The sequence below is a fragment of the Dendrobates tinctorius genome, unplaced genomic scaffold (genome assembly GCF_039654945.1).
Source record: "Dendrobates tinctorius isolate UK_male_01 unplaced genomic scaffold, ASM3965494v1 ptg000070l, whole genome shotgun sequence".
Classification (NCBI taxonomy): Eukaryota; Metazoa; Chordata; class Amphibia; order Anura; family Dendrobatidae; genus Dendrobates; species Dendrobates tinctorius.
In genome coordinates this window covers 86756514-86775679 of record NW_027361738.1, presented here as the reverse complement: position 1 = coordinate 86775679, position 19166 = coordinate 86756514, and the positions used below count along the sequence as shown (strand labels likewise).

At 44.3% G+C, this 19166-nt stretch overlaps 1 protein-coding gene across 2 annotated transcripts in view; it reads right to left on the bottom strand.

Annotated features, from left to right (window-relative positions):
- The window catches only part of SLC25A13 (solute carrier family 25 member 13), a 125394-nt gene that overhangs the window by 60484 nt on the left and 45744 nt on the right, over positions 1 to 19166 (bottom strand). For both annotated transcript variants that reach the window (XM_073582087.1, XM_073582088.1), the window contains exons 5-7: positions 10239 to 10378; positions 8740 to 8886; positions 7663 to 7801 (exon numbers count right to left, since the gene is read on the bottom strand). In XM_073582087.1, the coding sequence (XP_073438188.1) occupies positions 7663 to 7801; positions 8740 to 8886; positions 10239 to 10378 (426 nt within the window). The remainder of the gene's footprint in view (positions 1 to 7662; positions 7802 to 8739; positions 8887 to 10238; positions 10379 to 19166) is intronic.

The window sequence follows — 19166 nt, the reverse complement described above, 5'->3', positions numbered from 1 at the left end:
CCTCTGGATCATCCAGACGGTGACTGGCAAACATCAAATGGGCCTGGACATGTGCTGGCGTGAGCAGGAGGACCTTTTTTGCCCTGCAGGCGTTTAATCCATGATGGCGTAGTGTGTTACTAATGGTAATGTTCGAGACACTGGTCCCAGCTCTCTTCAGGTCATTGACCAGGTCCTCCCGTGTAGTTCTGGGCTGTTTCCGGACCTTTCTCAGAATCATCCTTACCCCAATGAGGTGATATCTTGCATGGAGCCCCAGACCAAAGAAGATTGACAGCCATCTTGTGTTTATTCCATTTTCTAGTAATTTTGCCAACAGTTGTTGCCTTCTCACCAAGCTGCTTGACTAATGTCCTGTAGCCCATCCCAGCCTTGTACAGGTCTACAATTTTGTCCCTGGCGTCCTTAGACACATCTTTGGTCTGGACCATGGTGGAGGGGTTGGAGTGTGATTGTGTCTGGACAGGTGTCTTACATACACGTAAAGAGTTCAAACAGGTACAATTAATACAAGTAATGAGTGCAGGGTAGGAGGCTTCTTACAGAAAAACTAACAGGTCTGTGAGGCAGAATTCTTGATGGTTGGTCGGTGATCAAATACTTCATGTAATAAAATGCAATTTAAATTATTTAAAAATCATACAATATGACTTTTGGGTTTTTATTTTTAGATTCTGTTTCTCACAGGTGAAGTGTACCTACGATAACAATTACAGACCTCTCCATTCTTTGTAGGTGGGAAAAAAAATCATCTGTGAATCAAATACTTATTTTCCCCACTGTAGCTTTTATCATTGGGCCTAAGAGTATTATGTTATCCTCCCATATTTGTGCAGGTGTCTCTGAACAGTAGAACAATGTACTACAATTCCAGAGTCTGCTAAATCTTTCTGAAGGTCTTTTGTAGTCAAGCGGGGGTTGTGATTTGCCTCTCTAGCAATCCTATGAGCAGCTCTCACTGAAATTTTGCTTGGTCTTCCAGACTTTATCTTGAAAGCACTGTGCTATCTTCTTATAGCCTTCTCCTGCTTTGTGGGCCTCCACCATTGTCATTTTCAGAGTGCTAGGCAGCTGCTTAGAAGAACCCATGGCTGTTGGTTTTTGGCACAAGACTAGAAGCGGCTGGGGTTTTATAAAGCTGGGAATTTTGCATCACCTGGCCTTTCCTACCGATGATGGTGAACAAGCCATAACCTAACAGGCTAAGTAAGGTCTGTGACTTTGGTCAAAGTTATCTGAGCACACACATCTCCAAGGGTGCCCAAACTTTTGCATTGGCCCATTTTCCTTTTTGTAATTTTCAAAATGACTATTATTGTTTTGCCTAAAATACAGTACAAAGGAAATGTGTCATCTTTAACTTTAGGCCTTTTAGAGATCAATTCATCTTGAACTTGCTTAACTGTTCACAATAATTTTGACCAGGGGTGGCCAAACTTTTACATGCCACTGTACATTACATATGCTACCTGCAGGAAACAATTTGCATTTGTTCCCCCATAGAGCAATTGCCAATCTCCTCCAAATCAGCAGATAATTAAAAAGCACAAGAGAAGATAAGATGAGTATTTGCCAAGATATCAATTCATGTTGAAAGCTGGAAACATGTGGGAAAAGGCTTCCATGTATTTTCATAATTTTTTTTAAAATAGAAAAGCATGGCTTAAATCTATAGGATGCAAAAGTAAGTACATCCCCAGTGCATGATTGCACTTTGGGTCACTGTGCTGTGCGAGGAACCACAACCAGCCCCATTCAAATGTGTCTAATCCTTGTACTGGTGGTTATCGGGGGACAGCTAGGCAGGAAAAGGCTGTGCCGAACTCTCCTTTTTTCTGTCTCTTATCCCTTGCTCCTGCTATTTTTCAATAAGAAGTTCCTAATCAGTATTTTGCCAGCAATGTAGGTACAGGAAAACTCCTTTGTCTCATTTCCCAACATTTAATGCTCCTGCCTTCGATTTAGCGATCTTGAAAGTCAGCCTTTTATATTTCTACTAGACGGTGGCCCGATTCTAACGCATCGGGTATTCTAGAATATGTATGTAGTTTATTTATGACCTCCGTGCGGCAGGAGATGACCTGCGGCAACCGCTGGGAGATCTGCAGCGCTCAATGTGCGGATGGTACCAGGGTCTGGAGGAGAGGAGACTGTCCTCCAGGCCCTGGGTACCATAAACCTGTAAAAAATGGAATTAAAATAGAAAAAAAAGTGATATACTCCCCTTCCGACGGCCCCTGGACTCTCCACGCTCCCAGCATCTGCCAATCCCAGTAATGCTTAGCGAGAAGGACTGGAGATGACGTCACTCTCGCGAGAGCGCGATATCATCAGCGGTCTTTCGCGCAAAGCATTACTGGGACCGGAAGATGCCGGGCGCGTGGTGAGAGGAGGGAAAGAGTTCGGGGGCCGTCGGAAGATGAGTATATCACTATTTTTTTTATTTTAATTCTGTTTTTTACAAGGTACCATCCGCACATTGAGCGTCGCCGCTGACCTCCGTGCGGCAGGAGATGACCAAAGGCAACCGTCGGGAGATCAGCGGCTAGGGCTCCAGATCTCCTGACGGTAGCGGTGGCGTGCGTCGTTCGAATTCCGCGCCAATTCGCGGCTGGACTGCGCCTCTTGCTGATTGGTCGCGGCCGGCTGCGACCAATCAGCGACGCGGGATTTCTGTTACAGACGGAGAATTAGACGATTATATAGTAGACTAGATGTTGGCCCGATTCTAACGCATCGGGTATTCTAGAGTATGTATGTAGTTTATTTATGAAGTTTTAATAATAATGCACCCCCCAATCCTGATATGCATGGTCCTCTCTCCCCCCAATCCTGATATGCATGGTACCCCTCCCCCCCATTCTGGTATGCATGGTCCTCTCAACTCCCAATCCTGGTATGCATGGTCCTCTCACCCCTCTTTCCCGTAAGCATGGTCCCCTCACCCCCCTTTCCTGGTATGCATGGTCCCAGCCGTCACCCCCCTTTCCTGGTATGCATGGTTCCCTCACCCCCCAATCCTGATATGCATGGTCCCCTCACCCCCCAATCCTGGTATGCATGGTCCTCTCACTCCCCCAATCCTGATATGCATGGTACCCCTCCCCCCCCATCCTGGTATGCATGGTCCTCTCACCCCCCAATCCTGGTATGCATGGTACCCCTCCCCCCCCATCCTGGTATGCATGGTCCCCTCACCCCCCAATCCTGGTATGCATGGTCCTCTCACCCCTCTTTCCCGTAAGCATGGTCCCCTCACCCCCCTTTCCTGGTATGCATGGTCCCAGCCGTCACCCCCCTTTCCTGGTATGCATGGTTCCCTCACCCCCCAATCCTGATATGCATGGTCCCCTCACCTCCAATCCTGGTATGCATGGTCCTCTCACACCTCTTTCCTGGTATGCGTGGTCCCCCTTACCCCCTTTCCTGGTATGCATGGTCCTCTCACACCTCCTTCCTGGTAAGCATGGTCCCCTCACCCCCCTTTCCTGGTATGCATGGTCCCAGCCGTCACCCCCCTTTCCTGGTATGCATGGTTCCCTCACCCCCCAATCCTGATATGCATGGTCCCCTCACCTCCAATCCTGGTATACATGGTCCTCTCACACCTCTTTCCTGGTATGCGTGGTCCCCCTTACCCCCCTTTCCTGGTATGCATGGTCCTCTCACACCTCCTTCCTGGTAAGCATGGTCCCCTCACCCCCCTTTCCTGGTATGCGTGGTCCCCCTCACCTCCAATCCTGGTATGCATGGTCCTCTCACCCCCCAATCCTGGTATGCATGGTACCCCTCCCCCCCCATCCTGGTATGCATGGTCCTCTCACCCCCCAATCCTGGTATGCATGGTCCTCTCACCCCTCTTTCCCGTAAGCATGGTCCCCTCACCCCCCTTTCCTGGTATGCATGGTCCCAGCCGTCACCCCCCTTTCCTGGTATGCATGGTTCCCTCACCCCCCAATCCTGATATGCATGGTCCCCTCACCTCCAATCCTGGTATGCATGGTCCTCTCACACCTCTTTCCTGGTATGCGTGGTCCCCCTTACCCCCCTTTCCTGGTATGCATGGTCCTCTCACACCTCCTTCCTGGTAAGCATGGTCCCCTCACCCCCCTTTCCTGGTATGCATGGTCCCAGCCGTCACCCCCCTTTCCTGGTATGCATGGTTCCCTCACCCCCCAATCCTGATATGCATGGTCCCCTCACCTCCAATCCTGGTATACATGGTCCTCTCACACCTCTTTCCTGGTATGCGTGGTCCCCCTTACCCCCCTTTCCTGGTATGCATGGTCCTCTCACACCTCCTTCCTGGTAAGCATGGTCCCCTCACCCCCCTTTCCTGGTATGCGTGGTCCCCCTCACCTCCCTTTCCTGGTATACGTGGTCTCTGTTAAAATAAAAAATAGTTATATACTCACGTTCTGACGGCCCGCGATCTCCACTCCACGCATCTTCTGGTCCCAGTAATGCTTTGCGCGAAACACCGCTGATGACGTCGCGCTCTCGCAAGAGTGACGTCATCTCCAGCCCTTCGTGCAAAGCACTACTGGGACCGGAAGGTGCCAGGCGCGTGGAGCGGAGATCGCGGGCCGTCAAACGGTGAGCATATAACTATTTTTTATTTTAATTCTATTTTTTACATATTTCCACGCGCCCGGCCTCGCGGTCCCAGTAATGCTTTGCGCCTTAGACAGCTGATGACGTCGCGCTCTCGCGAGAGTGACATCATTTCCTGTCTAAGGCGCAAAGCATTACTGGGACGGTGAGGCCGGGCATGTGGAAAGGAGATCGGAGGCCGTCGGAAGGTGAGTATAACCTTTTTTCACTTTAATTCTCTTTGTTACAGATTAAGCCCTGCGCCCAATTGAGTACAGCACCCGACTACGCCTGTCGCTTACCGTTACAAACAGCTGCGCCTGTCGCCAATTGGTGTGTGTGTGTGTATGTATATATATATATATACAGTGGGGAAAAAAAGTATTTAGTCAGTCAGCAATAGTGCAAGTTCCACCACTTAAAAAGATGAGAGGCGTCTGTAATTTACATCATAGGTAGACCTCAACTATGGGAGACAAACTGAGAAAAAAAAATCCAGAAAATCACATTGTCTGTTTTTTTTTCATTTTATTTGCATATTATGGTGGAAAATAAGTATTTGGTCAGAAACAAGCAATCAAGATTTCTGGCTCTCACAGACCTGTAACTTCTTCTTTAAGAGTCTCCTCTTTCCTCCACTTATTACCTGTAGTAATAGCACCTGTTTAAACTTGTTATCAGTATAAAAAGACACCTGTGCACACCCTCAAACAGTCTGACTCCAAACTCCACTATGGTGAAGACCAAAGAGCTGTCAAAGGACACCAGAAACAAAATTGTAGCCCTGCACCAGGCTGGGAAGACTGAATCTGCAATAGCCAACCAGCTTGGAGTGAAGAAATCAACTGTGGGAGCAATAATTAGAAAATGGAAGACATACAAGACCACTGATAATCTCCCTCGATCTGGTGCTCCACGCAAAATTCCACCCCGTGGGGTCAGAATGATCACAAGAACGGTGAGCAAAAATCCCAGAACCACGCGGGGGGACCTAGTGAATGAACTGCAGAGAGCTGGGACCAATGTAACAAGGCCTACCATAAGTAACACACTACGCCACCATGGACTCAGATCCTGCAGTTCCAGACGTGTCCCACTGCTTAAGCCTGTACATGTCCGGGCCCGTCTGAAGTTTGCTAGAGAGCATTTGGATGATCCAGAGGAGTTTTGGGAGAATGTCCTATGGTCTGATGAAACCAAACTGGAACTGTTTGGTAGAAACACAACTTGTCGTGTTTGGAGGAAAAAGAATACTGAGTTGCATCCATCAAACACCATACCTACTGTAAAGCATGGTGGTGGAAACATCATGCTTTGGGGCTGTTTCTCTGCAAAGGGGCCAGGACGACTGATCCGGGTACATGAAAGAATGAATGGGGCCATGTATCGTGAGATTTTGAGTGCAAACCTCCTTCCATCAGCAAGGGCATTGAAGATGAAACGTGGCTGGGTCTTTCAACATGACAATGATCCAAAGCACACCGCCAGGGCAACGAAGGAGTGGCTTCGTAAGAAGCATTTCAAGGTCCTGGAGTGGCCTAGCCAGTCTCAAGATCTCAACCCTATAGAAAACCTTTGGAGGGAGTTGAAAGTCCGTGTTGCCAAGCGAAAAGCCAAAAACATCACTGCTCTAGAGGAGATCTGCATGGACGAATGGGCCAACATACCAACAACAGTGTGTGGCAACCTTGTGAAGACTTACAGAAAACGTTTGACCTCTGTCATTGCCAACAAAGGATATATCACAAAGTATTGAGATGAAATTTTGTTTCTGACCAAATACTTATTTTCCACCATAATATGCAAATAAAATGAAAACAAAACAGACAATGTGATTTTCTGGATTTTTTTTTCTCAGTTTGTCTCCCATAGTTGAGGTCTACCTATGATGTAAATTACAGACGCCTCTCATCTTTTTAAGTGGTGGAACTTGCACTATTGCTGACTGACTAAATACTTTTTTTCCCCCACTGTATGTGTATATATATATATATATATATATATATATATATATATATATATATATATATATATATATATATATATATATATATATATATATATATATTTAGCTTGATAGGCAAAAGTGCAGAGGCAGAGACGCTTGCCCCCAACTACACTGGTAACTGGACCAAGACCCATGGCCCCCCCTCTGTCCTGGCACAAAGGGCCAAGACCCGCGCCTATCCCTGGCCCCCACTGTCCTGGCACAGGAGGCCGAGACTCGTGCCCATCCCTGCCCCCCCCACTGCTCTGGCACAGGGGGCCAAGATCCGCACCCATCCCCGGCTTCCCCCACTGTCCTGGCACAGCGGGGCCAAGATCCACACCCATCCCCCCACTGTCCTGGCACAGGGGGCCAAGATTTGTGCCCATCTCCCCCCGCTGTCCTGGCACAGGGGGCCAAGATCTGCGCCCATTCCCTGCCCCCCCCCCCCCACTGTCCTTGCACAGGGGGCCAAGAACCGCACCCATTACCGCCCCCCCCCCCCCCCACTGTCCTGGCACAGGGGGCCAAGATCCGCACCCATCCCTGACCCCCCACTGTTCTGGAAGAGGGGGCCAAGATCCGCACCCATCCCCCTCACTGTCCTGGCAGGGGGGGGCTAGACCCAAGCCCCACACCTTCTCCACTGTCTGAGCACAGGGGGCCAAAACCAGTGTCCCTCCCCCACTGTGACGGCAGATGGGACCGAGAACAAAGTCTCCCCCCCTCCACTGTCCTGGCAGAGGGGGGCCAAGATTGCCACCCCACTGTCCTAATAGGAGGGGCAAAAAACTGCACCCCCTTTACAAACTGGCAGAGGGGGCCAAGACCCGTGCCTCCCACTTCCTGTAACCAGCCTCAACCGGCAGAGACATTGCAGCCAACAGGAGGTAATAAATAACATACAGAGAAGATACCTGGCAGCTGAAACTTTGGAATTAAGTTTTTGTAGGAAAGAAAATAATTTGTACATTTTCAGATCTGTATTTATCACACTGTTTAGGTTGTAGTTTTTTTTTTTTTTTTTAATTAAATGAACTGTACTTTGCACCAATCCCCCATCACACGAGCCGTGCACTGACCTTTGGTGACCTCCACGTCTTTTCTATTGCCGGCCAAGGTACTGTAGATCTTCCTAATAAGCTCCATGTTGTTAAGCAAGGAATTAAATCCATTAAAGTAGGAGAAGCTGACCTGATGAGATATGGTACCTCCAGCAGCCTGCAACGAAGCACGGGAAAAAGACGAAGAAACGCTCAGCCGAAAAACACAGGCAAAGGATTTATGTGGACAACAACGTGAGCTGTCAAAGAAAATACTTCTCTCCTGCTAATAAACTCCATGAAAGCGCGAGCCGAGGACCTAAACAAACACATATGGCGGCGGATTACACCGGCTCGGCCCGCACTGATTTACAAGGCTGAAGTTTCAATATTGCCAGGGTCAGAAATGTTTTACAAGTCTATTTATTCCAGGTAATGAATGTAGAAACATCACAATATAACGTGCCCCGAAGGAAGCGATAAAACACAACCCGGTGCTTACGATCTCCGCCAAACATGTCAGAGACAGGGGGTCATTTTTTTTTTTTTTTTCTGTAATATAGATTTAGAAATTAAAATATAGTTTATTATAATGTAATTCATTAGCCAGTATTGCTGAATACAAGTATGACTTGACTTTACAAGGTAAATTTCACAGCTCACCTCTCCACCTCTTGTACTATGACTGACAACACTCTTACATACAGCAGATAAGAGGATCCACAGGCACAAATGGTGATGTCACAGCTCACCTCCTCCTCCTGTAGAATGACTGATAATGCCTCTATATACAAGCAGATAACAGGATCCACCAGTCACAAATTGTGATGGCACAGCTCACCTCCTCCTCCTCCTGTACAATGACTGATAACGCCTCTATATACAGCAGATAGCAGGATCCACCAGTCAAGCTCTGACATAAATCCCTCATTCTGGCCATCACTGTGGTCTCACTTATCAAACCCTCGCCCATATAGTAGTTCACATCCATCCAATAAATAAGTTACGTTTTTCTGACTCGAGTTCCTCTTTACGGAAAATATCCAACTTAATGGGACCTCTGGTTTATAGACCTATCGTTAAAATTTACACCGTCCATTAACGAGCTTTACTTACAGCCACCAAGCATTGCTCCACGAACGGTGTCAGGACATGCGGACGGATGGTCACCATGATGTCCCTGAAGTCCATGGCGTTGATCGTCCCGGTGTGGTCGGTGTCACGCTGCACAAACGCTTGTCTCGCGTGCTCCAACTGGATTTCCTGTGATTTAAGAAGACGACAACGGTGATGGTAAAACACAGCATGCGACCCCGCAATCTACAGCCAGACCCAAAATTGTAAAAGTCTGGCTCCATGATGGAACCCCCCCCCCCCCCCGCGTGTCAACTGGGCTGTTGGGGATTTGGATATTGACGACTTATCTGAACGACAGGTCTTTAATATGTGATCAGTGGAGATCTAACATCTGGGACAAGCACCAATCAGCTGTCGGCAGATCCCGAGGCAGCCGAGAGTAATTTATCTAAGTCATAGGAGAGAGGGCTGGAGGTTTATGGATCGGCCAAGGAGGCCTCCAGATTTATAGACGTGCTCAGCGCTCCGGCTTTCATGTGGCCGCACATCTTTCAGGAAATCGGATCCGGGATGTTTCAGAGTCCTGACCGCAGCACGGTGTAAGGAGGAAATGTCAGTGCCGCTGATGCTTCTCTCGCGGTGGCTTTCAAGCTTTCCAGCTGATGGAACAGTGCACGGAAGGAGAACATAAAACTGAGTTTGGGTCCCCATCTGGTCCCGGTTAAGGGGGCGACATTAAAAGAAAGTGAAGTTAAGCAAAGGGTCCCGGCTGCCGGAGGTCTAGACATGGTAACAAGAGCATAACTCATACACAAAGCTGCAGATGCCCGGCCCTGGCTGTAAGTGACATGATGAAGAAGCCTGCAGAAATCAATCATTCCTGTACACGTTGGATAGGAGGAATTTATGAACCCCCTCCAAACTAGAATCATGTTCCCCAGTAGGTACAATACATTAATTTCGGCCCAAATAAGAACTGGGGGACCGGAAATGAAGTTAGAAATGGAAAAAATACAAACAAAAAATTAAAAAATGGCACAGCTCCTTTGTTTGGTGGAGACCCCAACAGATTGACCCCTACATAGCTTAGAATCCTTCCATTTACGCTTCAAAACCTTAGGGGGGCTTTGATTCTCTGAAAATGGCAAACTCTCCCAATCCTTCCCTGTCATTACACTGTTGGATCCAGCGCCGGCCGCTCTCCACGTTCTGTACCAGCAGCAGAAGTGATATCGCCGCTCACCTGTTACAGCAGCGCTGCGGCCTGTGATTGACTGCAGCGGTCAGGTGACAAACCAGCGTGTCATTAGAAAAAGCATCCGACGATGCACTGCTTAAGTTACCAGACCGCTGTAGCCAAATCTGTGACGTCATAACTTCCGATGCCGGTACAGACCCCGGAGCGATCTGCATTGGATCCGTGTGGGTGATGGCACGTTAAATATGGAAGAATAATATTATTAGAGAATTAAAGATTGTATTTAGCCCAGATAAGTTATTATACAGTTTCCACTGTAAATTCGGCATCCATGACTCACCAGCAAGAACTGCGTGAATTCTGCATAGGGTAAAAGCCTCTTCCGGTCCTTGCCGAAGTGCAGCTGGATGAATTCACAGTTCCAGTTGAATGGTATGCGCTGGTGAATGGTGGTCTGGCCAAAGACATGCTTTACGTCCTCTGCAAAGAAAGCACACAAGGTAGAAGAATAAATATCACTGCGGTCCTGAGTGCTTGAGCTGAGGACCATGTAGAAAATCAGCCATTGCCTTCTACGCCAGACATGACTTTGATGGTCTATGCTGAGAATAGAGGCTCTGACTTCGCTCATCACAACAGACTCGTGAATTTCACATAGCTCAAGGACAGTCCTATTTTTGTCTGAAAAGAATTCATTTCCTGCAGCACCCTACTTCTGCTCAGTGCTGCAGACCCATCCCCTGCATCCCTCTGTGACTGTGATCTTGACCTCTGAGTTGATCATTCAGATCTGTGCTGGAACTGATGAATGTGTGAACAGCGCCAGCTTCCAACGCAGCCGAGCTGCTGTACTATTCTCACTTCAGCCGCATCTATCATGGGTATTTTGTACATCATCAAGTCTAATGCTCATAATACACAATTCTTCTGAACACTGTACGGTCCTGTATATTAGTCGGCCACATTTTATTTTCTGCTATAGACAATGTGTGTTTTTCATCATTGTTCTGCTAGCTGGTTTCCAGCAGAGATCAACCGTTATGCCCTCTCCGCTCTACTCTGCCTGAAATAAATTAATTTTATATATATATATATATATATATATATATATATATATATATATATATATATATATATATATATATATATATATATATATATATAAAAATTGCCTTAAATTGTCTGTCATCCACTTCCGTCTGGATGTCCCCGAATCCCACAATCCACAGCGCTGCACCGGAAGTACCCTGACCGCCATTTTGGTACACCCACGTGATGCCACCCGGATCCAGGACGCAACTGCGATCCCGAACGCAGCTGCGATCCCGATGGCGCTCGGATCAGAGGGTGTAATGAGAGGGATGCCGCTGCCAGACCCCCACCAGGACCCACTGCCTGACTGCACGCGCCGGATCAATCAATTCAATCAAATTTATTATCGCCAAGTACATATTACATATATACAAGGAATTCTTTGTGGCAAAGAGGCAACATAATATATAACAACAGATACAACAAGTAACATCTAACAAGACAGATACAGTATATAGTCTACACATGACGATTTAATTGTTGAACAGAGTGGATAGAAGCTGTTCATATGGCGGTTGGTGCTGCATTTGGGGACTCTGAAGCGACGTCCTGAAGGGAGTAGTTGGAATGAGGAGTGTCCCAGGTGAGAGGGATCGGATGAAATTTTCAATGCGTGGGCTCGAATACTCTTGATACTGCCTGCCCACACACCTCCGTGCAGTCACAACCGGCAGGAAAGACCACTGCTTGAGGCCTGTACTGGAGATTGGGTGCGGCCACCCTCTGGTGGCGCCGTACACCATCTCCAGCACAGACCGCAAAACACAGTCTTTTCTGCCGGTTGTGATTGCACGGAAGTGGGTGGGCCGCCACCCCCACAAAGCTGCCCCCATCGTGATGTTACTGCCCTCCTGATGCGATAGCATCAGGCACACATCTAGTTTTGGAAATAACCGTTTAAAACATACAGTGGATTGCAAAAGTATTCACCTTTTTACGTATTTTAATACATTCCAACCTGTGAGTAAATATTTCTGTAATCCGATTTGTGTGTGATGAGTCAGCACTAAATAGTCTAAGTTGGTGAAGTGATGTGAGAGAATATAGGTATAAATTAAATTTATAGGATCAAATAACTAAAAGATGGCAAAATCATTCACCTTTTTTGCTTGAAGCGCCAAAATATTTATTGTGCAAGCAATTATCTTCATAGGTCCCATGCTTAGTGACAGGATGTCTCTCTGTGTGCAATCTAAGTGTCATGTTTGTCAGTGTATACACTTTACCTTCTCTGAAAGGTCACAGAGGCTGCAACATTATTAACAAGAGGCACCAAACACCACCATGAAGACCAAGGAGAGCTCCAAACACAACCATGAAGACCAAGGAGATCTCCAAACACCATGAAGACCAATGAGAGCTCCAAACACCACCATGAAGACCATGGAGATCTCCTCCAAACACCACCACAAGAAGACCAAGGAGATCTCCAAACACCACCCACCACATGAAGACCAAGTATATCTTCAAACACTACCATGAGGACCAAGGAGATCTCCAAACACATCAGGGACAAAATTGTTGACAAAGTAGAAGTTAGGGTTGGGTTATAAAAAAAAAAAAAAATCACAATCTCTGATGATCCCCCAGAGCACCATCAAATCTATTATCATCAAATGGAAAAAAACATGGTACCACAATAAACCTGCCAAAACAGGGTGCACACCAAAACCCTCAGCCTGGGCAAGGAAGACCTTAATCAAAGAGGTAGCACACAGACCAAAAGGTAATCCTGAAGGATCTGCAGAGTTCTTAAGCAGAGACTGGAGTATCTTTCCATACGACCACAATAAGCCGTACACGTCATAGGAGGTGACTTTTATGGAGGAAGGGGGCAAAAACAAGACTTTACTTCCACAAAAATTATAAGGCTTGTTTTGAATTTGCCAAAAGACACGTGAGAGACTCTCCAAATGTATGGAGGAAGGTGTTATAGTCAGGAGAGACCAAAATTGAACTTTTTGGCCACCAAGGAACAAGCTATGTCCGAGGTCAAATCACCAAAGCTCATCACCCCAGGAACACCATCCCCACAGTGAAACATGGTAGTGGCAGCATCATGCCGTAGGGATGTTTTTCGGCAACACGGACACTGAAAATGGTCTGAGTTGAGGGGAAGATGGATGGTGCAAAATACAGGGATTTTCTTGAACAAAACCTGTTTCAGTCAGTTATTGATTTGAGACTGTGACGGAGGTTCACCTTATAACAAGACAATGACCCAAACCATACTGCAAAAGCAACACTTGAGAGTTTTAAGTAGAAACAGAACGTTTTGGAGTGGCCAAGTCACAGGCCAGACCTTAATCCACTTGGGAAGGAAACTAACTTGAAGGAGTTGGAGCAGTTTTACCTTGAGGAACAGGCAAAAATCTCAGTGGTAAGATGCGGACAGTTCATAGAGACTTATCCAAAGTGGCAGCTGTAATTGCCTAAAAAAAAGGTGTCTCTACAAAGTACTGACTTTAGGGGGGGGGGAATAGTTGAGCACACTTTAGTTTTCAGTTATTTTGTCATATTTGTTGTTTGCTTCACAATACAAAAAAGAAAACAAAATGTTCATAGTTGTAGGCATGTGCTTTATATGACCTGATGCAAATCTTCAAAAGAATAAATAAAGGCAAACTATGAAATTGCAGGTTATGGAGGTAGCAAAACACAAAACCTGCCAAGGGGGTTGACTATTTTTGCAAGACACTATACCTGTTTTTTCAAAATAAGTTGTCATATGTGTATGTTAGGAATACCAATATTCCTAACCATTATATGACTTGTAGTCGGCATCAGTTTTCCCCTTAAATGACTCCAATTTTCACTCATCTCTGAGCTACTTGGTATAAAATCTAGCTGCTATGAAGTCTCCCATACACAGCACACTGTGACATGAGGGTTTCCTGCTCTCCTGTCTATGTAGCATATGATGAAAAGCAGCATGGATAATTTTATATATAGCACTACTGAACAGTGTAGTTATGAATCCAGCACTGTGGTGAGAAACACTTACTAGAAAGTTGCAGTACGGTTTGTGTGTCCCACTATCTTACCCTGCTCCCCTTCATCTCTCCTTAGACTGCTGTAATCTTAACCCTCAGTGAGCAGGCAATCCCTCTTGCTTCATTCCAAGACTGATTTTTAGCTAATTTTCAGAGTTCAGGAAGCAGGGGAAGAAGAACGTAAAATGGCTCCTAAGTGTAGAAAGGAGCATAAGATATTACCAAGTTTCTTCATTCGCTTGAGCTATTGATTTATTAATAACGGTGACCATTTAAGTCATAAAAGTTTCCATTCACTGACTGCCAAGTAGAGATGTAGATAACAGTGGGGAATATATGCACCAAGTAGATTCGAAAAATAGCGATCTGCTTTTGCTCTAACCAAAATTTCCTTTGCTGTTAATTTATACATATAGGAAATGTTCCAATATTCCATTAGATAAAATTCAGATATATTCACATCCCCGGGTTTTTTTTATTTTATATTTTTATTATTTAAAAAAAAAAAAAAAAAAAAAAAATCTGATTTGAAAGAAGCTGAGGACAATTAGTAGATCTTATTTACATGAGCGCTGCACTTGACACAATTCCTAAGGCTTTTTTTTTTATTATTATTATTGAATTTTGTGTGGGAAGATCACTTTTGTATACTGCTAAGGAAATTGCCCCAGTGTTGTTCTATTCAGTGTGACACATCTCTCCGCGGCTTGACACTGACTGGAGAGAATTAGACACGTACGTGAAGCTGTTTTCAGAGGTTTCCTACACAAAGTTCTTAGCAAAAAGCACAGCCGAACCCATAGAGACAATTACTGATGTCTAAACGCCTTCGCCGAGTCACATACTTTGTGCCTTAGAAACATAAAAATACATCGATTTTTAATGTTCGCAAACTGTAAACCTCAAGTCAGGGTTACTTAAAGTGGACAAGACCCCTAGACAATCTCCCTTGGTATTACTACTGCCAAAATAAGGGTCTCTACTGAACATCAACACAATGGCCTGAAAAGGAGCAGAGGGGCGAGTTTGAAAGAAAAAAATAAATAACCCCCTTCCCATATGTGCCAATCAGAAAACACACTCAAATTGGTGAGAAGGGTGATAACTTGAAAAAAAGTTCCTGTATCCCTACGGAGGTTGTAAAGGTCCAGAGGCTGTGATGGGTAGGAGGTGATAACCTGAAAAAAAAAAAAAAAAAAAAAGTCCCTATATCCCCTTTTTGGATGGCTTGAGACTATAAGGAACCATAGGTCTGTGATGGGTAGAAGGTGATAACATGAAGAAAAATCCCTATAAACCCTTTTTGGATGGCATGAAACTAAGGAGACAGGACAGGTCTGTGATGGGTAGAAGGTGATAACATGAAGAAAAATCCCTATAAACCCTTTTTGGATGGCATGAAACTAAGGAGACAGGACAGGTCTGTGATGGGTAGAAGGTGATAACATGAAGAAAAATCCCTATAAACCCTTTTTGGATGGCATGAAACTAAGGAGACAGGACAGGTCTGTGATGGGTAGAAGGTGATAACATGAAGAAAAGTCCCTATATCCCCCTTTTGGATGGCTTGAAACTATAAGGGACCATAGGTCTGTGATGGGTAGAAGGTGATAACTTGAAGTCCCCATATCCCCTTTTGGATGGCTTGAGACTATAAGGGACCATAGGTCTGTGACAGGTTATGATGGGTAAGGCGTGATAACATGAAGAAAAGTCCCTGTTTCCCTTTCTTAGGTGGTTTGAGACTATAAGGGGCCATAGGTCTGATGGGATGAAGGAGATAACATGAAGAAGAGTTTCTGTTTCCCCTTCTCACGTCACTGGAGACTACAAATGGTCTGCCAAGACGCCTGCTAAGGGCTCTAAAATAAGAGCAGTTTTGGGGGGGGGGGGGCATGGATGGGACTTACTGCCATGAACAGTAGAGGGAGGTCATGAGGAGGTGACCCCACTCTACAAAGATTCGTGTGACCTTATAGGAGTTGACCCAATTATATCACCCATTAAAAAGCATACATTTTCTCAGTATTAACTATTTATATGATCAGGCTACAGACTTTCCACTTTACAAAGTTTACAGAACCCATTGTCTTTCACCCCATTAGGGAATTCTGAAATAAAATAGGGGGGATCATCCTCATCTTTCAGAGACAAGAGAGGTTATAACAAGTGTCTCTTTGCTCCGTAGGACCTGTGCTGTATTAGACAGTCCATTGTCATTTACTCTTACTCTCAACCAGGCATTTTTTTCTATAAAAAAATTTTGGCGTAAAAAAAAAAAAAAAAAAAAAAAAAAAAGCTGTAAAAGTTAATGACTTGTTTGGTCTAAATTTATATAATCATTTGTTGTTTTTTTTTTCCTTTTTATTATTTTACTGACAGCGGTGAGACAATAAAGAGAATACATACCTCTTATTTTTATGACCACTAGCCACTGAAATACGAAAAAGGGGAGCAAATTAAAAGGTTTACTTTTTTTTTCCCCACCGACTAGAGAAGGGCTATAGCCAACAGTGATTTGGATTAGCTGCAGCTTTTATTAATAAAAATATTTCCTGATAATTTCTTAAACAATATTTTTATTGAGGTTTTCAGAGTAATAAGCAAAAATGTAAGGCATACATTTATACAATCACATCCAAATGAATTTTGAGTGATGTAAAGCAATACATCACAGTGTAATGACATTACAATCTTATCAACACTTGAAATAAGTGCGGTAAACAAACATAATACAAAACAAAAAAAAAAAAAAAGGAAGAAAAATAAAGAACCTTTACAAAAGTACACTAGGCACCTAGATATATGAAATTTAGGCACATCATGAATAAAAAAAAAAAAAAGAAAATAAAAGTTCAGGATATGAAATCTTCTATTTTGGGCTTGAGTTCCACCCATCTATACCACCTTTCATCAAATAACTTTATTGATATATTGTTAATGTAGTGAATCCTCTCAAACACAGTGTTTATCTACCAGCATAATAAGCGTGACAATATCTGGAGGTTGCTTACTGTTCCAACCTTTCGCTATTAGGAAAGCTGCGGACATAAGAATGTGAGCGGCCAGGAACTTTTCCTTTTTAAGTCTGTGTATGTCTATGAGCAGCAAAGCTAAAGCAGGCTGTGGCTGAATACGCCAATTACATATGAGTGAAAGTAAGTCAAAAACTTTAAGCCAATATAGCTTCAATATAGGACATCCCCAAAAGACGTGAAGTAAATCTGCTTGAGATCCACAACCACGCCAACACGTTCCAGAACCCCCCCTCCAAAGTGCCTGAGTCTATTTGGGGTGAGGTAATATCTGTGAACTAACTTGTAGTGTGTTTCAAGTATGTTCATGCACCTCGTAGATTTAACCGCAATTTTAAGAGATGAAGTCCATTGAGGGATATATATCTGTCTCTGCAGAGTGGTTTCCCATTTCTCAAAGCATCCCTCATTAGTGAAGGTGTCCTTGCCAGTCAAGCTGTTATACAGAGGTCTGAGATAGCTCCCATGTCTGGGGGACATGCTAAATAAAAAATTATAAATCGTGTGGTTAATCAAAACCACTCTGCAGAAGTATTTCTTATATTTATTGTATTCCTCCTTGAGCAAAAGATATTTCATGTATTCCGTATTAGGAATTCCAAATCTGGTCTTAACCAGCTCAAAGGGCATGACTCTGTTGTTATCCAGCAAGTCATCCACAAAAGTGATTGGAAACTTTGCCCAACTGTCGAACATAGGTCTTAACCCCTTCATGACCCAGCCTATTTTGACCTTAATGACCTAGCCATTTTTTGCAATTCTGACCAGTGTCCCTTTATGAGGTAATAACTCTGGAACGCTTCAACGCATCCTAGCGATTCTGAGATTGTTTTTTCGTGACATATTGGGCTTCATGTTAGTGGTAAATTTAGGTCGATAATTTTTGCGTTTATTTGTGAAAAAATCAGAAATTTGGCGAAAATTTTGAAAATTTCGCAATTTTCAAATTTTGAATTTTTATTCTGTTAAACTAGAGAGTTATGTGACACAAAATAGTTACTAAATAACATTTCCCACATGTCTACTTTACATCAGCACAATTTTGGAAGCAAAATATTTTTTTGTTAGGAAGTTATAAGGGTTAAAAGTTGACCAGCGATTTCTCATTTTTACAACAAAATTTACAAAACCATTTTTTTAGGGACCACCTCACATTTGAAGTCACTTTGAGGGGTCTATATGGCAGAAAATACCCAAAAGTGACACCATTCTAAAAACTGCACCCCTCAAGCTACTCAAAACCACATTCAAGAAGATTATTAACCCTTCAGGTGTTTCACAACAGCTAAGGCAATGTGGAAGGAAAAAATGGACATTTTAATTTTTCCAACACAAATTTCCTTTCAGCATCAATTTTTTCATTTTCACATGGGCAACAGGATAAAATGGATCCTAAAATTTGTTGGGCAATTTCTCCTGAGTACACCGATACCTCATATGTGGTCATAAACCACTGTTTGGGCGTACGGCAGGGCTCAGAAGGGAAGGAGCACCATTTGACTTTTTGAATGGAAAATATGCTGGAATATTTAGCGGTTGCCATGTCGCGTTTGGAGAGTCGCTGTGTGCCTAAACACTGGAGCTCCCCCACAAGTGACCCCATTTTGGAAACTAGACCCCCCAAGGAACTTATCTAGATGCATAGTGATCACTTTGAACCCCCAGGTGCTTCTCAAATTGATCTGTAAAAAAAAAAAAGTACTTTTTTTTCACAAAAATTATCTTTTAGCCTCAGTTTTTTCATTTTCACATGGGCAACAGGATAAAATGGATCCTAAAATTTGTTGGGCAATTTCTCCTGAGCACACCAATACCTCATATGTGGTCATAAACCACTGTTTGGGTGCAGGGCAGGGCCCGGAAGGGAAGGAGCGCCATTTGACTTTTTGAATGGAAAATTAGCTCCAATCGTTATCGGACACCATGTCGCGTTTGGAGAGCCCCTGTGTGCCTAAACATTGGAGCTCCCCCACAAGTGACACCATTTTGGTAACTAGACCCCTTAAGGAACTTATCTAGATGTGTAGTGAGCACTTTGAACCCCCAAGTGCCTCACAAAAGTTTATAACATAGAGCAGTGAAAATAAAAAATCATTTTTTTTTCCTCAAAAATGATTTTTTAGCACGCTATTTTTTATTTTCACAAGG